Consider the following 21,264-nt stretch of genomic DNA (forward strand, 5'->3'; position numbering starts at 1 on the left):
TTCTGTTTTTAATTATAATTTCTTAATCACTTTTAAGCACAGATTCACTATCTCTAATCCCAGTCGTTGTTAACATTATGCATTTGCCCTTTAAAACAATGGCAACATGCCCAGTTTTCACCAGGCACATCTGGGTTTCTGTTGACTGCAGAAACACTGCTCGAGTGAGTTCCACAGAAAAGTGTCAGTGATTTCTCTACCAGAGGAAGTAAGACAGTTATCTTTGTGTTTTAATGTTTCATTTCTAAAGGATGTTGTAATCAGTGCTTGAGGCGTAGCACAGTACTCTGTGCCCTATAAATAAGCTTCTTTGGGCCTTTCTTCCTTCCTTGATCTATATCTCTCACGCATCTTTTGATTTTTTTTTTCTTTTGATTTTGAAGCAGCAAACCAGGAACCTTGTAGTGCTAACAATAAATGAACTGTTTATATAAAATGATGATGATATTTGAAAAAAATCAATGATCCATCCTCACATTTTAACTCTAATTTCTCAACACGCTGCACAATTATTCCACACTTACTTGAAGATTTGCTTAGAGTATCAACCTTAAAAGTGCATCATTTTCTTCATTTTCATTTAGGTATTAATTTTAGTCCTGGATCCTAACTTTGTACCTCCTTCTCGCTCATCCTCTTCTGCCTTGTCCTCTTTCTTTCCATTACCCTTCAGGACAACCTTAATTCTCTTTACTTACATTTTAAACTAGTGCATCTTGTCTCAAAAAGTTGATTCTGTTCATCTGGACGTAGCGTTTTGTGGGAGAAACGTTTCGTCACTCATCCAAGTGACTTCTTCAGTCTCAGCTGACTGCAGGTTTCCCCAATCTTATAAACAGTACATTTGCATAATGACTGAAACCAGCCCACTGAAGGAACAATTGGCTGGGAGGTCAGTTCCTTAATCATAATTATGCAAATTCTCATGACCATTGATCAACAACCACTGACCAAAACCCACTGATCAATGGCCATGAGTACCATTCACAGAGAGTTGGGGAATGGCTGCAATCACTGCATTGTATGATGGCGAAAGATGTACCCTTAGGCCCCCTCCTCGATTCAGAGATGGTCTTTCCCTTTTCATGTAAATGGCCTCCTTGACTCCGCGCTCAAACCAGTGTTCCTCCCTGTCCAGGATGTGTACATCCTCATCCTTGAAAGAGTGTCCACTGGCCTGTAGGTGTAAATAGACTGCAGAGTCCTGGCCTGACGAGGTGGCTCTTCTGTGTTGTGCCATCCACTTCGCCAGATGTTGTTTGGTTTCCCTGATGTATAAATCCTTGCAATCCTCCTGGCACTTAACAGCGTACACTTTGCAAGCTCCTTTGACTACGATGACCTGGATGACTGAGAACCTTCACAGACAGCGTACACTATGTTACTCTGTTTGTGTCGGGGGACCCGATCCTTGGGGTGGACCAATTTTTGGCGCAGCGTGTTTTGGGGTTTAAAAGCCACAGAGACAATTAGAAAAAATGCGTCTCAACTGTTCCGATACTCCTGACACGTACGGGATCACTACAGGTTTTCGCTTGGGCAGTGGTTGTCCTTCTTTCCTGGATTGGCTGGAGCTTTATTTAGGTGCCTTTCCAGCTTTGACAAAAGTCCAGCTGGGATAACCACATTTACTCGGGGCCTTCTTGATGTGCTGTTCTTCAGCTTTCCTGGCCACTGTGTCAGTGGGGATGGTGTTCGCTCTGAAGTGGAAGCAGAGCAACTATGGGCGAAAGTTTTGGCCTGTCTCAGCAATGCAAAGCCCCCAGCATCCAACATCATCATGGAGGAGAGGAAGGCACTCACATCACTTAGTGATGACAACAACATTATCATCCTTCCGGCAGACAAGGGTAGGTGCACAGTATTGCTAAACCAGAAAGACTATCATGAGAAGATTTTGTCACGAAATTGATGAAATTTATTCAAGTGAAATACAAAAAAATATGGCTTTTTTACAACAAAGATACTATGAGGTAGGAGGCAAATCTGCAAAATTACTGGCCTATAAATTAAAAAAACAACAATCAGAAAATATAATACATAAAATAAAGGATCCTCAAACAAATAACGTTGTGTATAAATTGGAAGACATTCAGTTAGCTTTTTTAAAATTTTACAAAGAACTATACACACAACCTAGAGTGGATGTTAAAGGTATGATATCTTTCTTGGACTCACTTTGCTTACCAAAGCTGAATGAAAACCAGAATATAACCTTAATCAAGGACATATCTGAAATTGAAATTAAAAAAGCTATTTCAAAATTAAAACCTAATAAATCCCCAGGCCCGGATGGATTCCCATCAGATTGGTATAAGGAAATGAAAGAGTTATTGATTCCCTTGATGAGAACATCATTCAATTATATTTTAAAGACGGGAGTAATCCCCCCATCTTGGAATGAGGCTTCTATTTCCTTAATAGGTAAAGAAGGAAAGGACAGGCTTGATTGTGGAAATTACCACCCTATTAGTGTTCTTAACCAGGACTATAAGATATTCACATACATCCTTGCCAAAAGAATTGAAAATATTCTTGTTCATATAATTAGCTTGGATCAGACTGGTTTTATTAAGCAGAGACAAACGCAAGATAATGTTCGCCGAACATTACATGTTATTGATTATGTTGGAAAAAATAAAATTCAGATCGTCCTTATGAGCTTAGATGCTGAAAAGGCCTTCGATCGGGTTAATTGGGAATTTCTGTATAAAGTCATGGGCAAGTTTGGATTTCATCAATCGTTTATCAGGATTATGCAAGCACTATATAAATCACCAATGGCACGAATTAAAGTTAACGGGGCGCTTTCTAATGTTTTTAATTTACAGAGAGGGACACGTCAGGGTTGCCCTTTAAGTCCCTCACTCTTTGCTCTTTTCAAAGAGGCCCTGAGTCAAAGTGTTATACAAAGAAATAATATTACTGGAGTCAAGATCATGGGTCGAGAGCATAAGATTTCCTTGTTTGCTGATGATATTTTGATTTACTTGACAAATCCAAACATTACTCTCCCCAAGCTGTTATCACTTCTGGAGACCTTTAGCTCACTATCAGGTTATAAACTAAATATATCGAAGACTCAGATATTAACTTTTAATTATAAGCCAAATCAGGAAATTAAGTCTAAAGTCAATTTGAACTTCGAGTCGGAGCAGATGAAGTATCTTGGAGTAAATATTACTAAAGATCTCTCTAAGATATATAATGCAAACTTTAATCCTTTGTGTTATAAAATAAATGAGGATATTAAAAGATGGAACTTATTACCATTTTAAAATTTTGAATCACGTATTGATACAGTTAAAATGAATATCTTGCCCAGGATGCTTTTTCTGTTCCAAACACTCCCAGTTGAAATAACTGATAAACAATTTCAGGAATGGGACAAAATAATCTCTAGGTTCATATGGCAGGGGAAAAAAAACACGGATTAAGTACCAAACTATCCAGTTGGCTAAAGACAAAGGGGGGCTGGGGTTCCCATGTTTGAAAGATTATTATATTTCAGCTGAATTGAGGATATTAGTGTGTTGGTGTAATGTAGACTACCAAGCGAGATGGAAAGAAATAGAAACAGAAACAGTGGCCTTAAGAGATTTTCCAATTCAGGCAAGCTTAGGGGATGTGACACTTATTAAAAAACAAATTAATCAAGGAAACCAATGGATTAACCTGCCTTTAAAACTTTGGTTACAATTTCTTAATAAGAATGATTGGAATGAAGAGGCCAGGATTTTAAGATGGTGCACTTTTGATTTTGATTTTTTACCCAATAAGTTAGATGTAAGATATAAAAAATGGGCAGGGCAAGGCTTAATGGCATATTGTATGTTTTATGATAAGGGAATTCTTAGGGACTTCCAATCAGTAAAAGATCAATACCAGTTAAGCAAAACTGATTTTTTTAGGTTTCTTCAAATTAGGCATCACCTACATAACTTTATACATAAAACAACAGATCTTTTCTCTCTTCCTGTTTTGAATATATTTGTCAAGGCTTACCAGGCAGATCCCAGCCTCAAGGTGATTTCTAGACTGTATAAGGGTATACAAGAGGTTAAGAAGCGGAATACTACCTACATTTAAAAAAAAATGGGAAAGGGAAACAAAGGGATACAGCAATTTCAAATGACATTTGGTATCAGCAGTGTGCTTTTCAGTGGAGAATTTCTAGTTCTAATATATGGAGATGTTTTGGTTGGAAGGGTCTCTGTAGGTTTTTTATTACTCCTGCACAAAGTAAACATTATTGTAATCACTCTAGCTGCTGGAGAAACTGTGGGGCCCAAGGAATAAAACATTTCCACTTGTTTTGGTCTTGCCCATTGATCAACACTGTTTGGGTATCGATTCATTCTGAGTTACAGATCATTTTTAGTATGCAACTTCCCTTTAATTGGGATGAACTTTTGTTTGGATATTTATACTCAGTGAATGTAGATAAAATGTCCAAGCTGTTGTATGGTATTCTGAGTTTGGCTGCCCGTAAGACTATTACCAAGAAATGGCTTAGTGTGAAAATTCCATCACTAAATGACTGGTATGAGATTGTTTATGGGATGTTTAAAATGGAAAGAATTACCTTCATTAATAGACTCCAATATGACATATTTAGTGATATTTGGGATAAATGGAAACATTACATTTTGTCAAGGAGACCCGATTTTGTTTGAATCTCTGTAATTATGTATGCCATATTTCTGAATTGTTATGTGTATATATGTATATGTCAGTATGTATGAGGGTATAGGCGAATACATATGTATGTAGGTATGTGTATGTATGTCTAAGTATATGGGTGTGTACGTGTATGTATGTGTGGTAATGTGTGTATGTGTGTGTGTGTGTGTGTGTATACACACTAGATGGTACACCCGTTTGTTTATTTTTGATTATTTGTTTATTTTTGGTTTATTTGTGTTCTTATAGGTTGTTTATTAAAAAATAAAATATAAAAAAAGAGAAGATTTTGTCACAAATCCCTACAGGTCTGAAAATCTTGCAGTTATAGCTAGGGATGGGTACCAGTATTCGGTGCCATGATGGCACTGGTTCTGACATAAACGGTAGTAACCAGACCGAAAAGCAGCGCACATTTCGGTGCTTTTTTTTCCTGAGCTGTGATACACTTCTAGCCAATCATTTTACGTTTCCGAGGATAGCAGGCGGGGCCAGGTACGTACGTTCTTTTAGAGCAGAGCTACAGATTAAAAATGCCCAAGGCGAAGCGGTCAAAAGTCTGGCTGTACTTCACAGCAAAATATGCAAACTCAGCAGCCTGCAACAAGTGCTTTAAGCTGATACTGTGATACTGTCAAAGGAGGTAACACCTCAAATCCGATGAAACACCTGGCGACGCATAGCGTTTTTTTTAAAAGCCCAGAAATGCGCCATATGATAGCTTGCTGCGAGACCTCACACCAAGCGCATCTACTGTGCGTGGGTTGCCTGTTATCGGACCCGGAGTTAGCAATATCCCCCAAAACCCCCGAAGAGGAGAGTCCTGGCCCCTAGCCCTGCCAGTGTAGCAGAAATGATGACGGATGATGATGGCAGCGGCGGCTGTTCTTCTCTGCATGAGTAGCTTCATGTTGTTCGTGTGTAATTTACGTTGAGTAGGCTAACCACGTTATTACATTAATGCATATAAGGTGAACTATCAAACATCATCATAGCTACATGCGGCTGTCTTCTTGTTTGATGGCAGATACTCCCAAAAAGGCTAAAATGACCAAAGAAAAAGTGGAAAACAGTTAAACATGAGAGGTTTTTGGACAAAGTTTGTGTTTTTTTCCATTGATTAAGCACTGCTTCCAGCCAAGAGTGATACCATATATGCCACATAGCTGCAGAAAAGGCTAACATTGTTATCTTTTTACAAAAAACCAGCTGAACATGAGAGGTTTTTGGACCAATTTTGTGTTCTCCATTCTTTAAGCACCGGTTTGAGCACCGTTTGAGCACCGGCACCATTTCAAAAGTACCGATTTGGCACCGGTATCGGATAAAACCTAAACGATACCCATCCCTAGTTATAGCCCTAAACCACGAAGGATGTGTGTTCTTGTTCAACAGTCATATGGGTGCAAGGTGTGTGTGTGTCCTAGTAGTAAAGTGAAAATTTTAGTTAAGGTTTTGACATATGCCTCTAAAACAACAACTGTTGCTTTGACAGCAAAGGTCTAGAAACATTTTGGATGCACAAAACAGTGGAAATGAGATGAACAGGGATTTGGATGAACTATCCTTTTACTGGTTTGCTTTTGGGTTTATCTGCTTGAGAATGTTGACGAACTACCAGAGCCAAGAGAGGCGAGGCATAATGGGGACACACCTTCCTCTGCTCCCTGCGTGTTACAGCAAGCATGACAAGTCAATGGAGAGAGGGCTCAGAGAGAGAAACAGAATGAAAGTAGGTGGGGGAAAGTGAGGTGGGACCAAAAGGTTAAAAGAAAAGGAAGAAACTACAACATCTTTAACATATTCAGACTCCTTTTCAAGCACATGGTGTTTTCTTTTCTGTATTGGGATTTACATTTAACTTGGTAAGTCTTTTCTTTCTTTTCTGATCTGGGATTTGTTTGTTCTTATTAATGATTCTTTACCATAGCTCATTTTCTGCAGCCTAGTGAATTATATATTTATTTTGAGACTGCATGGCATATTGCATGTTTCCATGGCTGATACTGTTCTCATGTATATTAGAGCTTTTGAAAGTATGAATATGTCAGGTACAGCTACATTTCTGGACACTTATGTTCAATGTGTTGTACCCTTTCTGTGCGCGTCCCCTTTCTCTGTGGGTGGAATAGGTATGCATGTGAATCACAGAGCACACAAACACACCCTCTAAGTTAGGCATGTTTTTATTAATCATGTGGTTTAACAGGAAGGTCTGTGTGTATACATGGTAATAAAAATAGAGATTAAGCTGACAAAAACCAAAGAAAATAGAAACACTGCGACAACAAGCGTAATAGAAACTGGAGAAAAAAAATCTGCCATTTATCCATGACCTGGTTATAGTTGGTATAAGTTGTAGGTGTTGCACAGCTCAACAAGAAAAAACAGTGTCAGCGTCCACTGCTGCTTGGATGTCACTGCCCATGAGGTTTGACCAGCTCTTTGTAAACAACTGTCATGTGGTCACATTACTTCAAAATCAAGAAAAAAGCAGAAATCAACTGAAATCTGAAAACACTTATCATTAACTCTACATTTAAATTTGGTCTTTTTTTTCATTCATCTTTTTTCTATGTATTTATTTTAGAAGAATCTTCATAGTTATATTTAGCGACATGATTATTAAAATGGGTTTTTTCAAGATAGAAATGATTTTCTTTTTAGTTTTGTTTTCACTTATCGCTTGTTGTGCTTAAAACAAAAGCAACAGGAGAAAACTGGAGAGTGTCTCTTAATAATTTTACTACTTTATAAAGATAAGAAAGAATCTATTTCTACTACTACTCCTTAATTACCTGCACCTCCTCACATGCTAAATGTATTTGTGCTTTAAAGCAGTAGTCTGCTGTAAATCTTCATAAAGCTTAATATTGACTGCTTTGATTGTGCCTGCCGTCTCACCTTGTGTGAGCTTGCTTAACTTTAAAAACAACTGCACGCTTATTGACTCTGTAATAAACACCAACTACAAGACAGTTTGCTAAGAAATATCAAACAGGTTTGTTCAGCAAGTGTAGGTGTGAGTACCTGATTATACGCAGAGGCATACTGACACTGCCTGACTGGAGTGACAGAGAGTGTAGATGTGTAGATCATGTAGTGACACGTTTTTTTTGAAAAACATTTTCAGTAATGTGAAAGGACTCTGATTCTTGAAGTCAGCTGCTGGAGAGGGGAAAAAAAGAAAATACATGTGAGAAACATTTGATGTATGAGCTAAAATTTATTTTGACATCAGAATTGATGTTGACACATGTTTTCTAAACTGGCGCTTGTGTACATTTTCTTGAACAACTATGGGCTTCCAGTTAGTTACAGAGAGCATATTCACACATCAAAGTGTCTCTGCTAATGTATAAATGTCTCCAGGGCTGTAAATGTTAGATATACATACACATATTTTTATTACCTTAGTTTACGTCATCAAATCCCCCAAAATAAAACTGTCTCAGTACGACAGGGCCAATTTCTATTGCCCTGCGGTCAGTTATTGCAGGAATTACAAGGTAATTATACTAAGTTTACACCACAAGAAAGGACAGAGGGAAGATAGGACTATTTATATACAAAGAGCTGGTTGGGAATGGCAAACAGAGTCAGAAATAAGGCTCGGGTGAAAGTAATGAGGGACAGATAGGAAGCAAAACACACACAAAAAACTAAGATTCACAGTAAAATTGAAGAGTAACGGTTAAGAGGAAGTACTAGACAAGGAAATAAAAATGGACCAAGGCATACTTAAAGAACAAGGCACAGAAAGGCACACATAGAAATACTGATGAAACCACTACAAATAACACACACATTACCACACTGTGAACCAGCAAACACAACATCATGTAACTGAAAAACATTAAATAGCAGTCAAGGATCCAAACACCAACTCAATGCAACTTTTGCTCAACCTAAGGGACACAGTGTTAAAATGCATTCACTGAAGTTATTATCCTGTTAACAAATGGAAAAAAACTTCCTGGTTTAAGTAAATGTCAGAAAGCTTATTAATACGTATATACTTCACATTTGAACACACATGTGTGTTAGCACCAAGACATTATATCAACACACGACTGTTCATTTCAATGCCATTGCTATGAATATACTGAGACTGCGTTTCTCTCACAGGGCAATGATAAACAATATATTGGACTAATGCATAAATGCTGCAGCTGGTTAAAATGGGAAAATCTCACTGATTTATTCACCACTTGGCCAGTAGTCTGCGCTACAGCACGGTGCTCTATTATTTTAAAATGAGTGTCAGTTTCACATAAAGTGTTAGGCTGTAAACGAATTAATTGTCAGAAAAATAAAAATAAAGTAAGTGATTATCCTCATGTATCCACACACTTCTCATACAGTGCATATCATTTTTAGTGTATATTTAATACTATAATGCTATTTTATACTATTTAAATACTTTAATACTATTCTCTCCTGACTGTATTTTGAAGCTTCCCAGTAAATTTCTTTTTTGTTGTGTTCGGTTCTGTTTGTGTAAAAATCACCTTCCCTCAATGACCCTGAAGAGAAGGAGCACAGAAGTCTAAAGTACAATCTCTGGTTAAATACTGACACCAACACACTCACTGGTGCTTTCCACTCATGTCTGGTCTCGTTTGTTCAGGAATTAAGAGTCCCCGTTAAAACCTGTTGCACTTGCACCACACTCCCACACTTTCCTGCATGAAATTCATGCTTTTAAGCCTGGCACTCGTGGGAGGAGGTGAAGACTTTTATTATTATTTATTATTCCTTTGCCATATTCTTGCTGCAGCCCTGAGATGCTGTCTCTATTTTCTTTATTCTTGTTAAAAGGGAGTAATAAAATGACCGAATGAATCATTCTCTTTGACAGGAAACAAAGATGGCCCACAGAGATTGTTCAAATTTGACAAACACTGCTGTAGGAAATGAAACCATTATGGATAATCCAGTTGCCACATCTATGGGTGCCTTCATCCTCAGCCTCATCTTTCTCCTGGGCTGCCCAGGAAATTTGTTCGTCATCTGGAGCATCGCGGCACGAGCCCGAAAGCAATCTGTCACTACTCTTCTCATCCTTAACTTAGCTATCGCAGATGGCTTTCTAATGGCTTTAACCCCGTTTTTCATTGTCTACCTCGTTAAACAGAACTGGGTGTTTGGGAATGTAATGTGTAAGGTCCTCTACTACCTGTGTCTAGCCAACATGTACGCTTCCATCCAGCTCATTATGATGATGAGCCTCTACAGGCTGGTGGCTGTGCTGTGGCCACAACGTGTCGGTGTTATCACCACCCAAAAGACGGTACCGCGTGTGCTGGCAGCGGTGTGGGCACTGGTGATTGCCGCCTCCATTCCTGCACTCCTCTTCAGAGAAGTGAGGGACAAGGGACCTATGCATGTTTGCGATTCCTTCCATGATTTATGCAGCCATGTGAGTTGAGAAGAATTCTGATAGAGGAATACTGAAAATGTTTAAATCTACCTCTCTATCTACCTATTAATCTATGCATACATATATACACATTAGCACCTCCATTCTACACTATTTTTCATCCGTCTTGTGTTTTCTCCCTGTACAGGTGGTCCTACAATACACACTGGAGATCATATTGGGATTTCTAATTCCTTATACTGTCATTGTAGTCAGCTACATATGCATCTTGCGTCGGATCCGACAGACCAAGTTCCGCCGTCGCATTCGTAGCGAGAAGCTCATCCTGGCCATCGTGTTGACCTTCTGCCTGTTTTGGTTGCCCTACCATTTCATAAACCTGGTGCAAGTATGTCCCACAGTCTTAATTTTATGCATAATACCTTCTTCCAAAAATGCTTATAAAATTCATCATTATGATGATTCTCAACGAAAAAATAATTTAACTATTTTTACATTTTGCTCAGGTTACATGGGCAGTGTATCCAGAGAGTCAAGTAAAAACTATGTAAGTATAATTTAAGACACAAGTTTACAATTACTATTGAGAAGAAGTGAGTCAGGTGGTGCTGAAGTCAAAGTGAACTTTTTAGTCATTGAACAGTTTGGAAAATTTCACCTTGATATGTGATATGTGTGATGGAACTAGAGCCATGGCACACTATTTTCAAAAACCTAATTCCTGTATGCTAAAGTTTCATGACATCTAAAAGCTAAAGTTCATTTACATCATTAGCATTTAAGAATTGATATAGATATAGGAAAATTAATGTTTTTTTGTTTTTTTTACAGAGGCCTAAGAGTCATTTGGGGATTTTTATTTTTTTTTATCTCATTATCTCAAGGGATGTGGTCGTCAAGACAACATTTCTGCTTTTACTATCACAGCCTCTGGTCTCTCTTTTAAATACCTTGTAAATAACTATAATCTGCAACAATTCATGTAGCTTATTGAAATGCTGAAGTCTTTCTTTTTTTTTTCTGAAAGCTTTTTACTCCAAATGTATTTTATTGCTAAAAATACTTCTCATTTTCAAATGTACTTTTACAAAAAGGAAAAAAAGGTTCGGTATAGATATATATCTATATAGATATATATGTATTTATTTATGGGTTCCCTTGGCAGTTAGTTACACACATAATTACTGACTATATGCTGACTTTCAATGCAGAAAACATGTTTTTGGCAGATGACCTTTAAGGTCAATCTTTCATCTGTGTCCCAAAAGAAATGCACATGATAAAAAGTTCCCCCAAATTTTCATCTCTTCTAGAAAAATCTCTGCCTGCATTAATCAGCTGTAGGCAAAACCAAGTTATTTTATATTTGATTAATTAATGAATTAATTATCTTTCCCATCATGTTTACGTTTGTATTGTGCTCACCTCTCTTCCCTCACAGACTGCATAAAATATGGACCAGGAGTCGTGCTGTCACCTCTACCACAGCCTTCATGAGCAGCTGCGCCAACCCCGTGCTGTACTTTTTCGCAGGAAAGTCTTACATCCGACGAGAAGGACTTGCGTTCATGGCTCGCTTGTTTGAGGGCACTGGGTTGGATTCAGTTACAAGGAAGAGTAGACAAAACAGCCAGAATAGTCATGATAGAGACAAAGATGCAGATGCTGTAATGCTAAAAGACAGAGACCCAGATTCTACCACTAACTCAAGTTCTAATATCAAACCAGTGCAGAATGGTAAGTAGACGACATGAGGCAATAGGCCTGATATAGTGCTGTGCCCTTGAAATATTAAAATTATAAATTCTTCCTCCATCAACGGTGAAAGCACATTTTTTAGGACAAAATTGGAAAGGTTTTAATAACTTACTAACAGCTGGTTCCTCACTTCTGAAATGAGACTATAACAAAGGATATAACTTGACATCGCATTCCTGGAACAGGCTGCACCTGGAAGCATGATACACTGATATATTTTTGAGGTGATGCTTAAAAGAGGAACTGTATACCACACAAATGAGCCTTGCTCAGCTCTGAACTGTCCCACAAGAGGAAAAACTGCAAGGAACTATGTAGGACTTTCAGATTCCTACTTACCTCTACTTTCAATTCAACATTTACTCCTTAAAGGAGCTGGTGCACTGTACATGTGAATTTTTTTAAGGTTTGACACTGTTATTTTCTTTATGCAATGATGTATTTGTAAAATGCCTAAAAATGCTAAGGCAGATCAACTGTTACATTTTATACAGTTGAAAGTTGAGCTGCCGTGACTTAATGGGCTTGAAAACTTTAATTTTGATATTTACTATTAAAATTCACAAGTATGTCTCAGGATTCTCTTTTCTCTATTATTTTTAATTGGAGACATGTCATTTTATTAGCAGCTTGAAAAAAGTTTGAAATCTTAATTTAGGTTCCACTTTTCAGACCGATTTCATTTATCGCCATCTTTCGTACCCTAGTCAATATTTTAACAAAATTGGAACCATTCATCCATCCATCACAGCACAGTCTTTCCCAGGGAGGCTGAGGAGTGTGATCCCTCTATAGCTGGAAAACACCCTCTGGTCCTCCTTCTTAAAGATGAGAATCACCAACTTGGTCTGCCAATCCAGAGGTAGCGCCCCTGATATCCATGCAACATTGCAGAGGCATGCCAACCAAGACAGCCCTAAAAGATCCAGAGCCTTCAGGAACTCAGGACGGATCTTATCCACCCCATGGACCCTGCAACCAAGCAGTTGTTTACCCGCCACGATGACCTCGCCCCTGGAGATAGGTGACTCATCCCTCTTGTACCCAGACTCTGCTTCCTCCACGGAAAGCTTGCCAGTGGGAGTAATTTCTTCTCTAACGGTTAAAGTTTTATTTGTGAAGAAGTTCATGAAGTCATTATTTGTCATTATTAATTTTGTCAGATTAAAGTTATTTCTGTGACCATTGTGAGTTTTTCTTTCATTGGCCGAAGGGTACCAACAATCTTGTCCAAGTCTGTATGAGCTACTTCTTCTATCTGCTGATGGTACGTGCCATCCAGGGACCTGTTCTTCCATGATAGTTCCTATACTTTCTCCTCTTTTTTCTTGGGTTTCTGGTACCTGAGTAGTTAGAAAAACACAGAACAAATACAGTGGGGAAAAAAAGTATTTAGTCAGCCACCGATTGTGCAAGTTCCCCCACTTAAAATGATGACAGAGGTCAGTAATTTGCACCAGAGGTACACTTCAACTGTGAGAGACAGAATGTGAAAAAAAAATCCATGAATTCACATGGTAGGATTTGTAAAGAATTTATTCGTAAATCAGGGTGGAAAATAAGTATTTGGTCACCTCAAACAAGAAAAATCTCTGGCTCTCACAGACCTGTAACGTCTTCTGTAAGAAGCTTTTCTGTCCCCCACTCGTTACCTGTATGAATGGCACCTGTTTGAACTCATCATCTGAATAAAAGACACCTGTCCACAGCCTCAAACAGTCAGACTCCAAACTCCGCCATGGCCAAGACCAAAGAGCTTTCGAAGGACACCAGGAAAAGTATTGTAGACCTGCACCAGACTGGGAAGAGTGAATCTACAATAGGCAAGCAGCTTGGTGTGAACAAATCAACTGTGGGAGCAATCATCAGAAAATGGAAGACATACAAGACCACTGATAATCTCCCTCGATCTGGGGCTCCACGCAAGATCTCATCCCGTGGGGTCAAAATGATCATGAGAACGGTGAGCAAAGATCCCAGAACCACACGGGGGGACCTGGTGAATGACCTGCAGAGAGCTGGGACCAAAGTAACAAAGGTCACCATCAGTAACACACTACAACGGCAGGGAATCAAATCCCGCAGTGCCAGACGTGTCCCGCTGCTGAAGCCAGTGCATGTCCAGGCCCGTCTGAAGTTTGCCAGAGAGCACATGGATGATACAGCAGAGGATTGGGAGAATGTCATGTGGTCAGATGAAACCAAAGTAGAACTTTTTGGTATAAACTCAACTCGTCGTGTTTGGAGGAAGAAGAATACTGAGTTGCATCCCAAGAACACCATACCTACTGTGAAGCATGGGGGTGGAAACATCATGCTATGGGGCTGTTTTTCTGCCAAGGGGACAGGACGACTGATCCGTGTTAAGGACAGAATGAATGGGGCCATGTATCGTGAGATTTTGAGCCAAAACCTCCTTCCATCAGTGAGAACTTTGAAGATGAAACGAGGCTGGGTCTTCCAACATGACAATGATCCAAAACACACCGCCCGGGCAACAAAGGAGTGGCTCCGTAAGAAGCATTTGAAAGTCCTGGAGTGGCCTAGCCAGTCTCCAGACCTCAACCCCATAGAAAATCTGTGGCGGGAGTTGAAAGTCCGTGTTGCTCGGCGACAGCCCCAAAACATCACTGCTCTCGAGAAGATCTGCATGGAGGAATGGGCCAAAATACCAGCTACTGTGTGTGCAAACCTGGTAAAGACCTATAGTAAACGTTTGACCTCTGTTATTGCCAACAAAGGTTATGTTACAAAGTATTGAGTTGTATTTTTGTTATTGACCAAATACTTATTTTCCACCCTGATTTACGAATAAATTCTTTACAAATCCTACCATGTGAATTCATGGATTTTTTTTTTCACATTCTGTATCTCACAGTTGAAGTGTACCTCTGGTGCAAATTACTGACCTCTGTCATCATTTTAGGTGGGGGAACTTGCACAATCGGTGGCTGACTAAATACTTTTTTGCCCCACTGTAATGTTTGTTCAGATGGGTGGATAGGAGAAAGCCTGTTCTTTGTAACAAACAAACAAACAAAAATTTTTTTTAAAAAAATTAGCGAGAATGGTAACAGATTAAGTTTCCAAAGTTGAATCTGAAAAAACAAGATTACTAGAAGTAAACCAAAGTGGAGATGTTTGACCGTAAAGCACAACACTGCATTTGGCAAAACTCAAACTCAAACTGAACAACTCATATCAACTGTGAACTGCAGTGGTGAAGGGGTTTTCATTTAGACTTGCCATCACAAGCCCTGAGGACCTTACACTGATTCACTCAACCATCATCTTTTCTGTACACTAAATTGTTCTAAAGTCAAACGTGAAGCCAGTGTGACCCAAACTTAAATCTGAACAAGTGGCCTTGATGCCTAAGTGGGTAAAGATAAAATGATGAGATCATGATAGAGACAATTTATGTGCTTAACAAGCATCCATTATGTCCAAGCATCTAATATTGCCTTGTCTGTTGCATAAAGTCATAGACACCTTATGCACCTCTGCTACACTCCTCTCACTGTAAAAGTCACTAAAGTAGGAAAATAATTTACGTTGATCACTTGATGTCCATTCAATCTTCCACAGATGATCAGAAAATAGGTGAACAGAAAGACAAGACAAAGTCATAAACAAAGACAGGCATTTGAACTACAGGGAAACCAAATTCATCTGCTTCAAGCCTGTGGTCTCGCTATCAGGATGAAGGATACATAATAAGCAGCAAGCTGCTACTACTCCATGTAGCCAAGGACTGGTGCTGAGTATGCGATTATTCCTTCTGCATTTTCAGTCCTCCCCATCACATGTAATCATTTCATTGATTTTTAATGGGTAAATGTTTATTACACAACTACAGCTTTACACCTCTTGATTCTTTTAAGATTGTAAAATAAATAAATAACAATACAAATTAATCAAAACATGACAAAAGCATGACACATAATACAGGTCATTGTGTAGCTGGATATGTCCTGTTCTCCTAAATAACTTAAGACATTTGGATTATGTGGTAAGAGTTGTTGTAAAGGTCTGCCAAAAAGTCTGTTGCAAGAGAAATTGTACAATACACAACTGTGACTTAAAATCGTGTATCAACAAGACACTGAAGGTTTACTGGAATACCCCTCCGTCACGCACCCCACTTAGTCACACTTCTGATTTCTCTTCTTTCACAAAAAACACATCATCAATTTCACAATATATTAGGGTACTCTGGCTTTTTCCTTCTTTTTTCTTTCCTTATTTATTTTTAGTTACAGTGAGTTGCTAAATGAATATGTCAATAAACTATGTAAAATTACATAAAAGCTTTACTGTTAGCATTTCATTAACTTTATTCAAGTCTGTTTTCTGAAAGGATGGAGGGCAAACACTGCTCCACAATAGGCAGCAGATGTCATGTCAATATTTCCCATAAAGCGTACCAGTAACACAGCACAGTGCACCAATAAGAATACAGTAACAAAGTGAGAAGTGTAGGAGGAACAGCAGCTACCTCGCAACAGAGTGAGCACAAAGCTGGCTTCCTGTGGTCATTGATTTCCTCTCACATGACACTTCTTACTCAATATATTAAAAAACCTGTTTTCCTCCTCGCACAAGATCTTCAGAGTTAAGAAGGGAACTCTGGAGGTTAGGTGTGAGGTGTTACACAGAGGGATATTATTTTTTTGCTTTTACTTTTCTGATTTTAAGAGAGACACCACCATTTGAAGGTAAGCATGAGAGTTTGATATGCCAAGATTCCCAGCCACTAGATATCACAGAGTTTGGCAAATTCATTGTTTTCTAATAAAATCTTAATATGGATGTAAAGAGTAACAGAAATCTCAACAGGTTTCCCAGATTATTTATTTAGTCATTGTTACACATTCATTTCTAGATTGCCATTTTTATTGCTGCTCTTAGGTTTTGATTTGTAACAGAGGAGTTGCAGCTTTCTGTGGAGCACACAGATGTCTGTGTAGCTTCTCAGTGATCTGAACTGGACTTCTTTAATTGCCCAGATGTTTCAGCGTGGTTCAAAAAATAAGTGCATATTGAGTATTTGTTTTCTGTGTTGTCGTGTGCTATGTGTCCAATTTTTCCAATAACCGAAAGTGATTAAACACATATTGTTATCCTTCATAAGATTTGTACATTCATATATTTACTAATGATAAAGTTAGGCCTTTGAGAGCAAGAAAGACTCGACTAGACTAGAACATTTCAGCACATTTTGATGTTCAACATCTCTGGAACTTGTCAAATAATTTCATTTGGTTAAATAAATGTTTGCTCATTCAAAGCAGCTCTGGTGTACACACTTTTCTTGTGTTAGATGCAGTTGTGGAAATCAAAATGTTGTGCAATATTTTAAGCACAGATACAGAGTGTACTCACAAATCTTAACGCAACATATCCTGTTTCCTGCCTCTCTATTATTTTTAAGGTTAAGTCAAGTTCACAGCTTTTGGAACTAAACATCTTCAGAAGCTTTCTCAATGGCATCCAACACAAACTCCACCACCTCCACTGCCCCTCAGATGATCTCTGCTCAGATTGGTATTGGCATCTTGACCCTGGCATTTGTACTGGGTTTTCCGGGGAACCTGTTCGTGGTTTGGTCAGTGGTCTGCCGTGTAAAGAAGCGCTCAGTGACATGTTTGTTGGTGTTGAATCTGGCTGTTGCGGATGCTCTTGTCCTGCTCAGTGCACCTTTTTTCCTGAGATACCTGGCTGGAGGCCGAGGCTGGGAGTTTGGCTCAGCAGCATGCAAGCTGATGCATTACCTATCAAATGTGAACATGTACGTGTCCATCTACCTTATTTGTCTGATGAGCATGGACCGTTGCCTTGCTGTCACAAGGCCTTTTGTTTCCCAGAAAATAAGAACTAAGCGCTCCCTGCTGTTTCTCCTGCTGGGAGTCTGGATATTAGCATTCCTGCTGTCACTGCCGATGCCTTTCTATCGCAGGTGAGACCAAAGGTTTTTTTCACATTCAAAGCAATTGTGTATTAATGTGTTTACTGCTGCGGATCAGTGAAGGAAAGTGAACTGATCTTAATGGATATCTGCTCCCATTAGCTTCATGTGGATAATGTAGTTTTTTCCTTTTTTCATATAAAACATATAAAGATAACCTTTTTGTAGTGTATCTCAACTACTCCACTTAGAGACAGCACTACTGGAAAGTAATACACCTATAATAACACGCAATAAAGAAAAAAAAAAGAAATTTTGATTTTTAATATCTCCTGCAGATAAATCTTTTCAACAATTCATTTCTAAATTTTCTAAAATATTTATTTTTTCAATCTTTTCATATCTAATTTATGATATATATATATATATATATATATATATATATATATTTCATATATTTTTTCACTTTTTTTAGTGTTTTCTTTTAAAATTATTATTTTATTATTACTGTAAGGGCGTATTGAGTAAACTGTAAAACAGATTTGACTGTAGTCTAACATCTAACCCAAACTACTTTAAAAAGGTCCTACAAATTTATGCCTGTACTCAAACTGTCACAGTTCTTTTTATTTTGCTTTGTTGTCGACTCATAGTTTAGTTCCTACATGCACACAGAGTCATGTCTCTCATTTTCTTACGTAGTATCTTTTGGTGAATTCATAATCTTTTCCCTTTAATTCTCTGACAGTGTTCTCAAGAGTCCCAAAAACAACATGAGCGGTTGTGTGCTTTACCACTGGGGGAGTGTGGCTCATCCTGTTTTCCAGTACATTTTTGAGACCATTATGGGATGCCTGGTGCCCTTCACTCTCATCAACACCTGCTACTCCTCTGTCATCTGCCGCCTGCGAAGTGCCATGTTCCAACGTAAAGGACAAAGCAGTCGCCTGATTCTGCTCATCATCTCGGCTTTTGCAGTCTTTTGGCTCCCCTACCACATTGTCAACATCATAGAGGTGTGTTATCTATTTAACGCTGGGTTGACAGCATCAAAACTCTCTCTTACTGTAAGACCCAGACGTAAACACTTCAGGCATATGTTGCACTTCTCCAGTTACTCTAGCAAAACTTTTGTCATGCTACCACAGGAGTGACATTAATAGCTCTGACTGATAACGGAATAAATTCATAAACAATTTACTTTCTTTTTGTGTGTTATTTTGTTTTGTTTTCCCCAAATAATATTTACGCCTCTTTTCTTCTTCCTCATTCAGGTGATTGGTTTATTGATGGGAAGTGAGACAGTGAGCCGTGCTGCTAAAACAGCCCGTCCAAACGTTACAGCCTTTGCCTACTTCAGCAGTGCTGTCAACCCCATCCTCTATGTGTTTGCAGGCAGCTCACACATCCGCCAGGCTGGGTTTAGCTTCATGGGCAAGCTCTTTGAGGGCACCAATTCAGAGAGCAGGACCACATCTTTTTCCCGTAGCGGCCGCAGCAGCTCTTCACCAGATGAGAGCTCTGTCCTGCACACACTCTCTGTCAAAATGGGGAAGCCTTTCAAAAGCAAGAACAGAGGCGAGAGCAGGAGTGCAGTGGAGCAGGAGATTGATGCGCCTGAACTAAAGACTCTGGCCACCTTTGAGCAGTAACTGTAGCATTTAAAATAATGTGAATTGAGTTGACCCAAACTCGCATATACTAACAATGTAAGCTAACTGGAGCAGTCCAGAAAGTAAATACTGTAAATATAATATTTTTGTATTGCTGAAGCAAATCATTGCAGAGTATCATATATTTTTTGCATGTATGTCTGTGTGTGTGTATTCATATTCTATCCAGTTGTACAGAAATGGACAATTTAATCAGTATTTTTGATGTAATTTTTAATTCTAATCAGAATTTTTCTATAGCGCACAACACACAGTCTGACTGTGAGCTCAAATTCAGTTTGTTAAAAAAATGAAAGTTTCTTAATGTTTGCCAATCTCTTATTGTGCAAACATGGCTTGTTTAATATGTGAGACTGTACTGGTTGCTTTGTTGGACAAACAGAACATTGCATCAAAAACATGTCACGAAAGCATCCTTTTTTGTCACGGTTTCGTGCATTGCTGCCTTCTCTTTCACAACATCTAACTGACCTGCATTACAACACTGTATGTGGTTATTATGCTGTTGAGCTACCACCAAAAGTCCCAATAAAATAGGTGAGCAAAAAACAAAAAGTGCTCACCTTTGCAGGAAACGAGTTGCAGTCATAGTGACGTCAAAGAGTGACACATCAGTGGTTACCGCCATTGTAGGATCCTGGAAACACAAAACTGTTTACTGTTACTCAACTGGTAACTTATGTAGGGCCTTCAAATAATGTCAAACAGACTGTTTTTGTCCTCTAACTGTACGGTTCTGTTACGACTGATTCATTTTCCTTTATTAATAATCATTTCTCTCTGAGTAAAAACATATAGGTGACAAGTTTGAACTGAAATATATTTGAATTGTGCTGTAGATTTCGTTCAGACTGCTCAGGAGCATGATTATTTTTATGATTTTACATATGGGCTATACAATTCTGATTGAAAACCAAGAAAGCAAGCATTTCTTTCTTGGGTAGTGAGGTTAAATCCTTCTATAAAGCAAACATATATATAAAGTAAGAGCAAAAATATGCATAATATGAATGTGAATAATAGAAACGAACACATTTTCTATATGTATTACAAAGATGTTTGGGTCCTTACTTAAAAAAGTAGCAGTTTTAAACACTTGCTATGTTGAGTTAGAGTATGTTGTTTCCTGTTCACCCTGAGCACCTGTACTTGATTGCAGCAGTACAGTTACAGGAAAAGAAAAAAAAATGGTCGCATGAACTTAATCCAGAGTAGTATAGGAAATGAGTTTCACTTAGATTTAAAAAATGTACACAACAACAGTGCAAACTGGATTAACTCAGAAAATCTGATTCTGAAAGGTATTTTATAAGACAATAAAGAACACTTGCTGGTGCTGGGTTCGACTTCCCAAAGGTGCTCTAATGGATTGTGATCTGATGACCGTGAAGGCCACTTGAGTACAGTAAACTGTTTGTGGTGTTCAATAAACCAGTTTGAGATGTTTTGAGCTTCGTGATGTGCTGAAAGCAACCACCAGAAGACAGTAACACTCTGATCATAAAGAGATAGAAATGGTCAGCAACAATATTTAGGTTTAGAAGACGCACACTTGCGATTAAGGGGCCCAAAGTGTGTGGAGGAAATTACATGACTATCACCAGCAGCCTAAACCACTAAGACATGGATCTGTGCTGTTTTGTTGCTGCCAAGTTCTGACCCTGCTATGCGAATGCTCCAGGAGAAACGTTCCCCACTTTTGTTGACCTATGTGATCTTGAACTTACAATGTAAAAGCGGCTTGAGGCAACTGTTGTTGTGATTTGGTTCTGTATAAATAAAATGTAATTAAATTAAATTGTAGCTTCAATTGTGATTTTGTACAATAAAACAAAAACAAATAGTCACATCACACTGGG

The 21,264-nt window shown here is 38.5% G+C and overlaps 2 protein-coding genes across 2 annotated transcripts; both read left to right on the forward strand.

The window, feature by feature from the left end:
- Positions 1–6,378: 6,378 nt before the first annotated feature.
- ltb4r2a (leukotriene B4 receptor 2a) lies at positions 6,379–13,006 on the forward strand. The gene is made up of 5 exons (XM_026162736.2): positions 6,379–6,548; positions 9,545–10,105; positions 10,254–10,454; positions 10,573–10,613; positions 11,508–13,006. The coding sequence occupies exons 2-5, from the start codon at positions 9,554–9,556 to the stop codon at positions 11,809–11,811; spliced, it is 1,098 nt and encodes a 365-aa protein (XP_026018521.1). The 5' UTR covers positions 6,379–6,548; positions 9,545–9,553; the 3' UTR covers positions 11,812–13,006.
- Positions 13,007–16,339: 3,333 nt separating this feature from the next.
- Positions 16,340–21,203, forward strand: ltb4r (leukotriene B4 receptor). The gene is made up of 4 exons (XM_026162731.2): positions 16,340–16,542; positions 17,259–17,783; positions 18,481–18,748; positions 19,007–21,203. Exons 2-4 carry the CDS (start codon positions 17,311–17,313, stop codon positions 19,382–19,384), a joined length of 1,119 nt encoding a protein of 372 aa, XP_026018516.1. The 5' UTR covers positions 16,340–16,542; positions 17,259–17,310; the 3' UTR covers positions 19,385–21,203.
- Positions 21,204–21,264: the final 61 nt, after the last annotated feature.

The sequence above is a fragment of the Astatotilapia calliptera genome, chromosome 3 (genome assembly GCF_964374335.1).
Source record: "Astatotilapia calliptera chromosome 3, fAstCal68.1, whole genome shotgun sequence".
Classification (NCBI taxonomy): Eukaryota; Metazoa; Chordata; class Actinopteri; order Cichliformes; family Cichlidae; genus Astatotilapia; species Astatotilapia calliptera.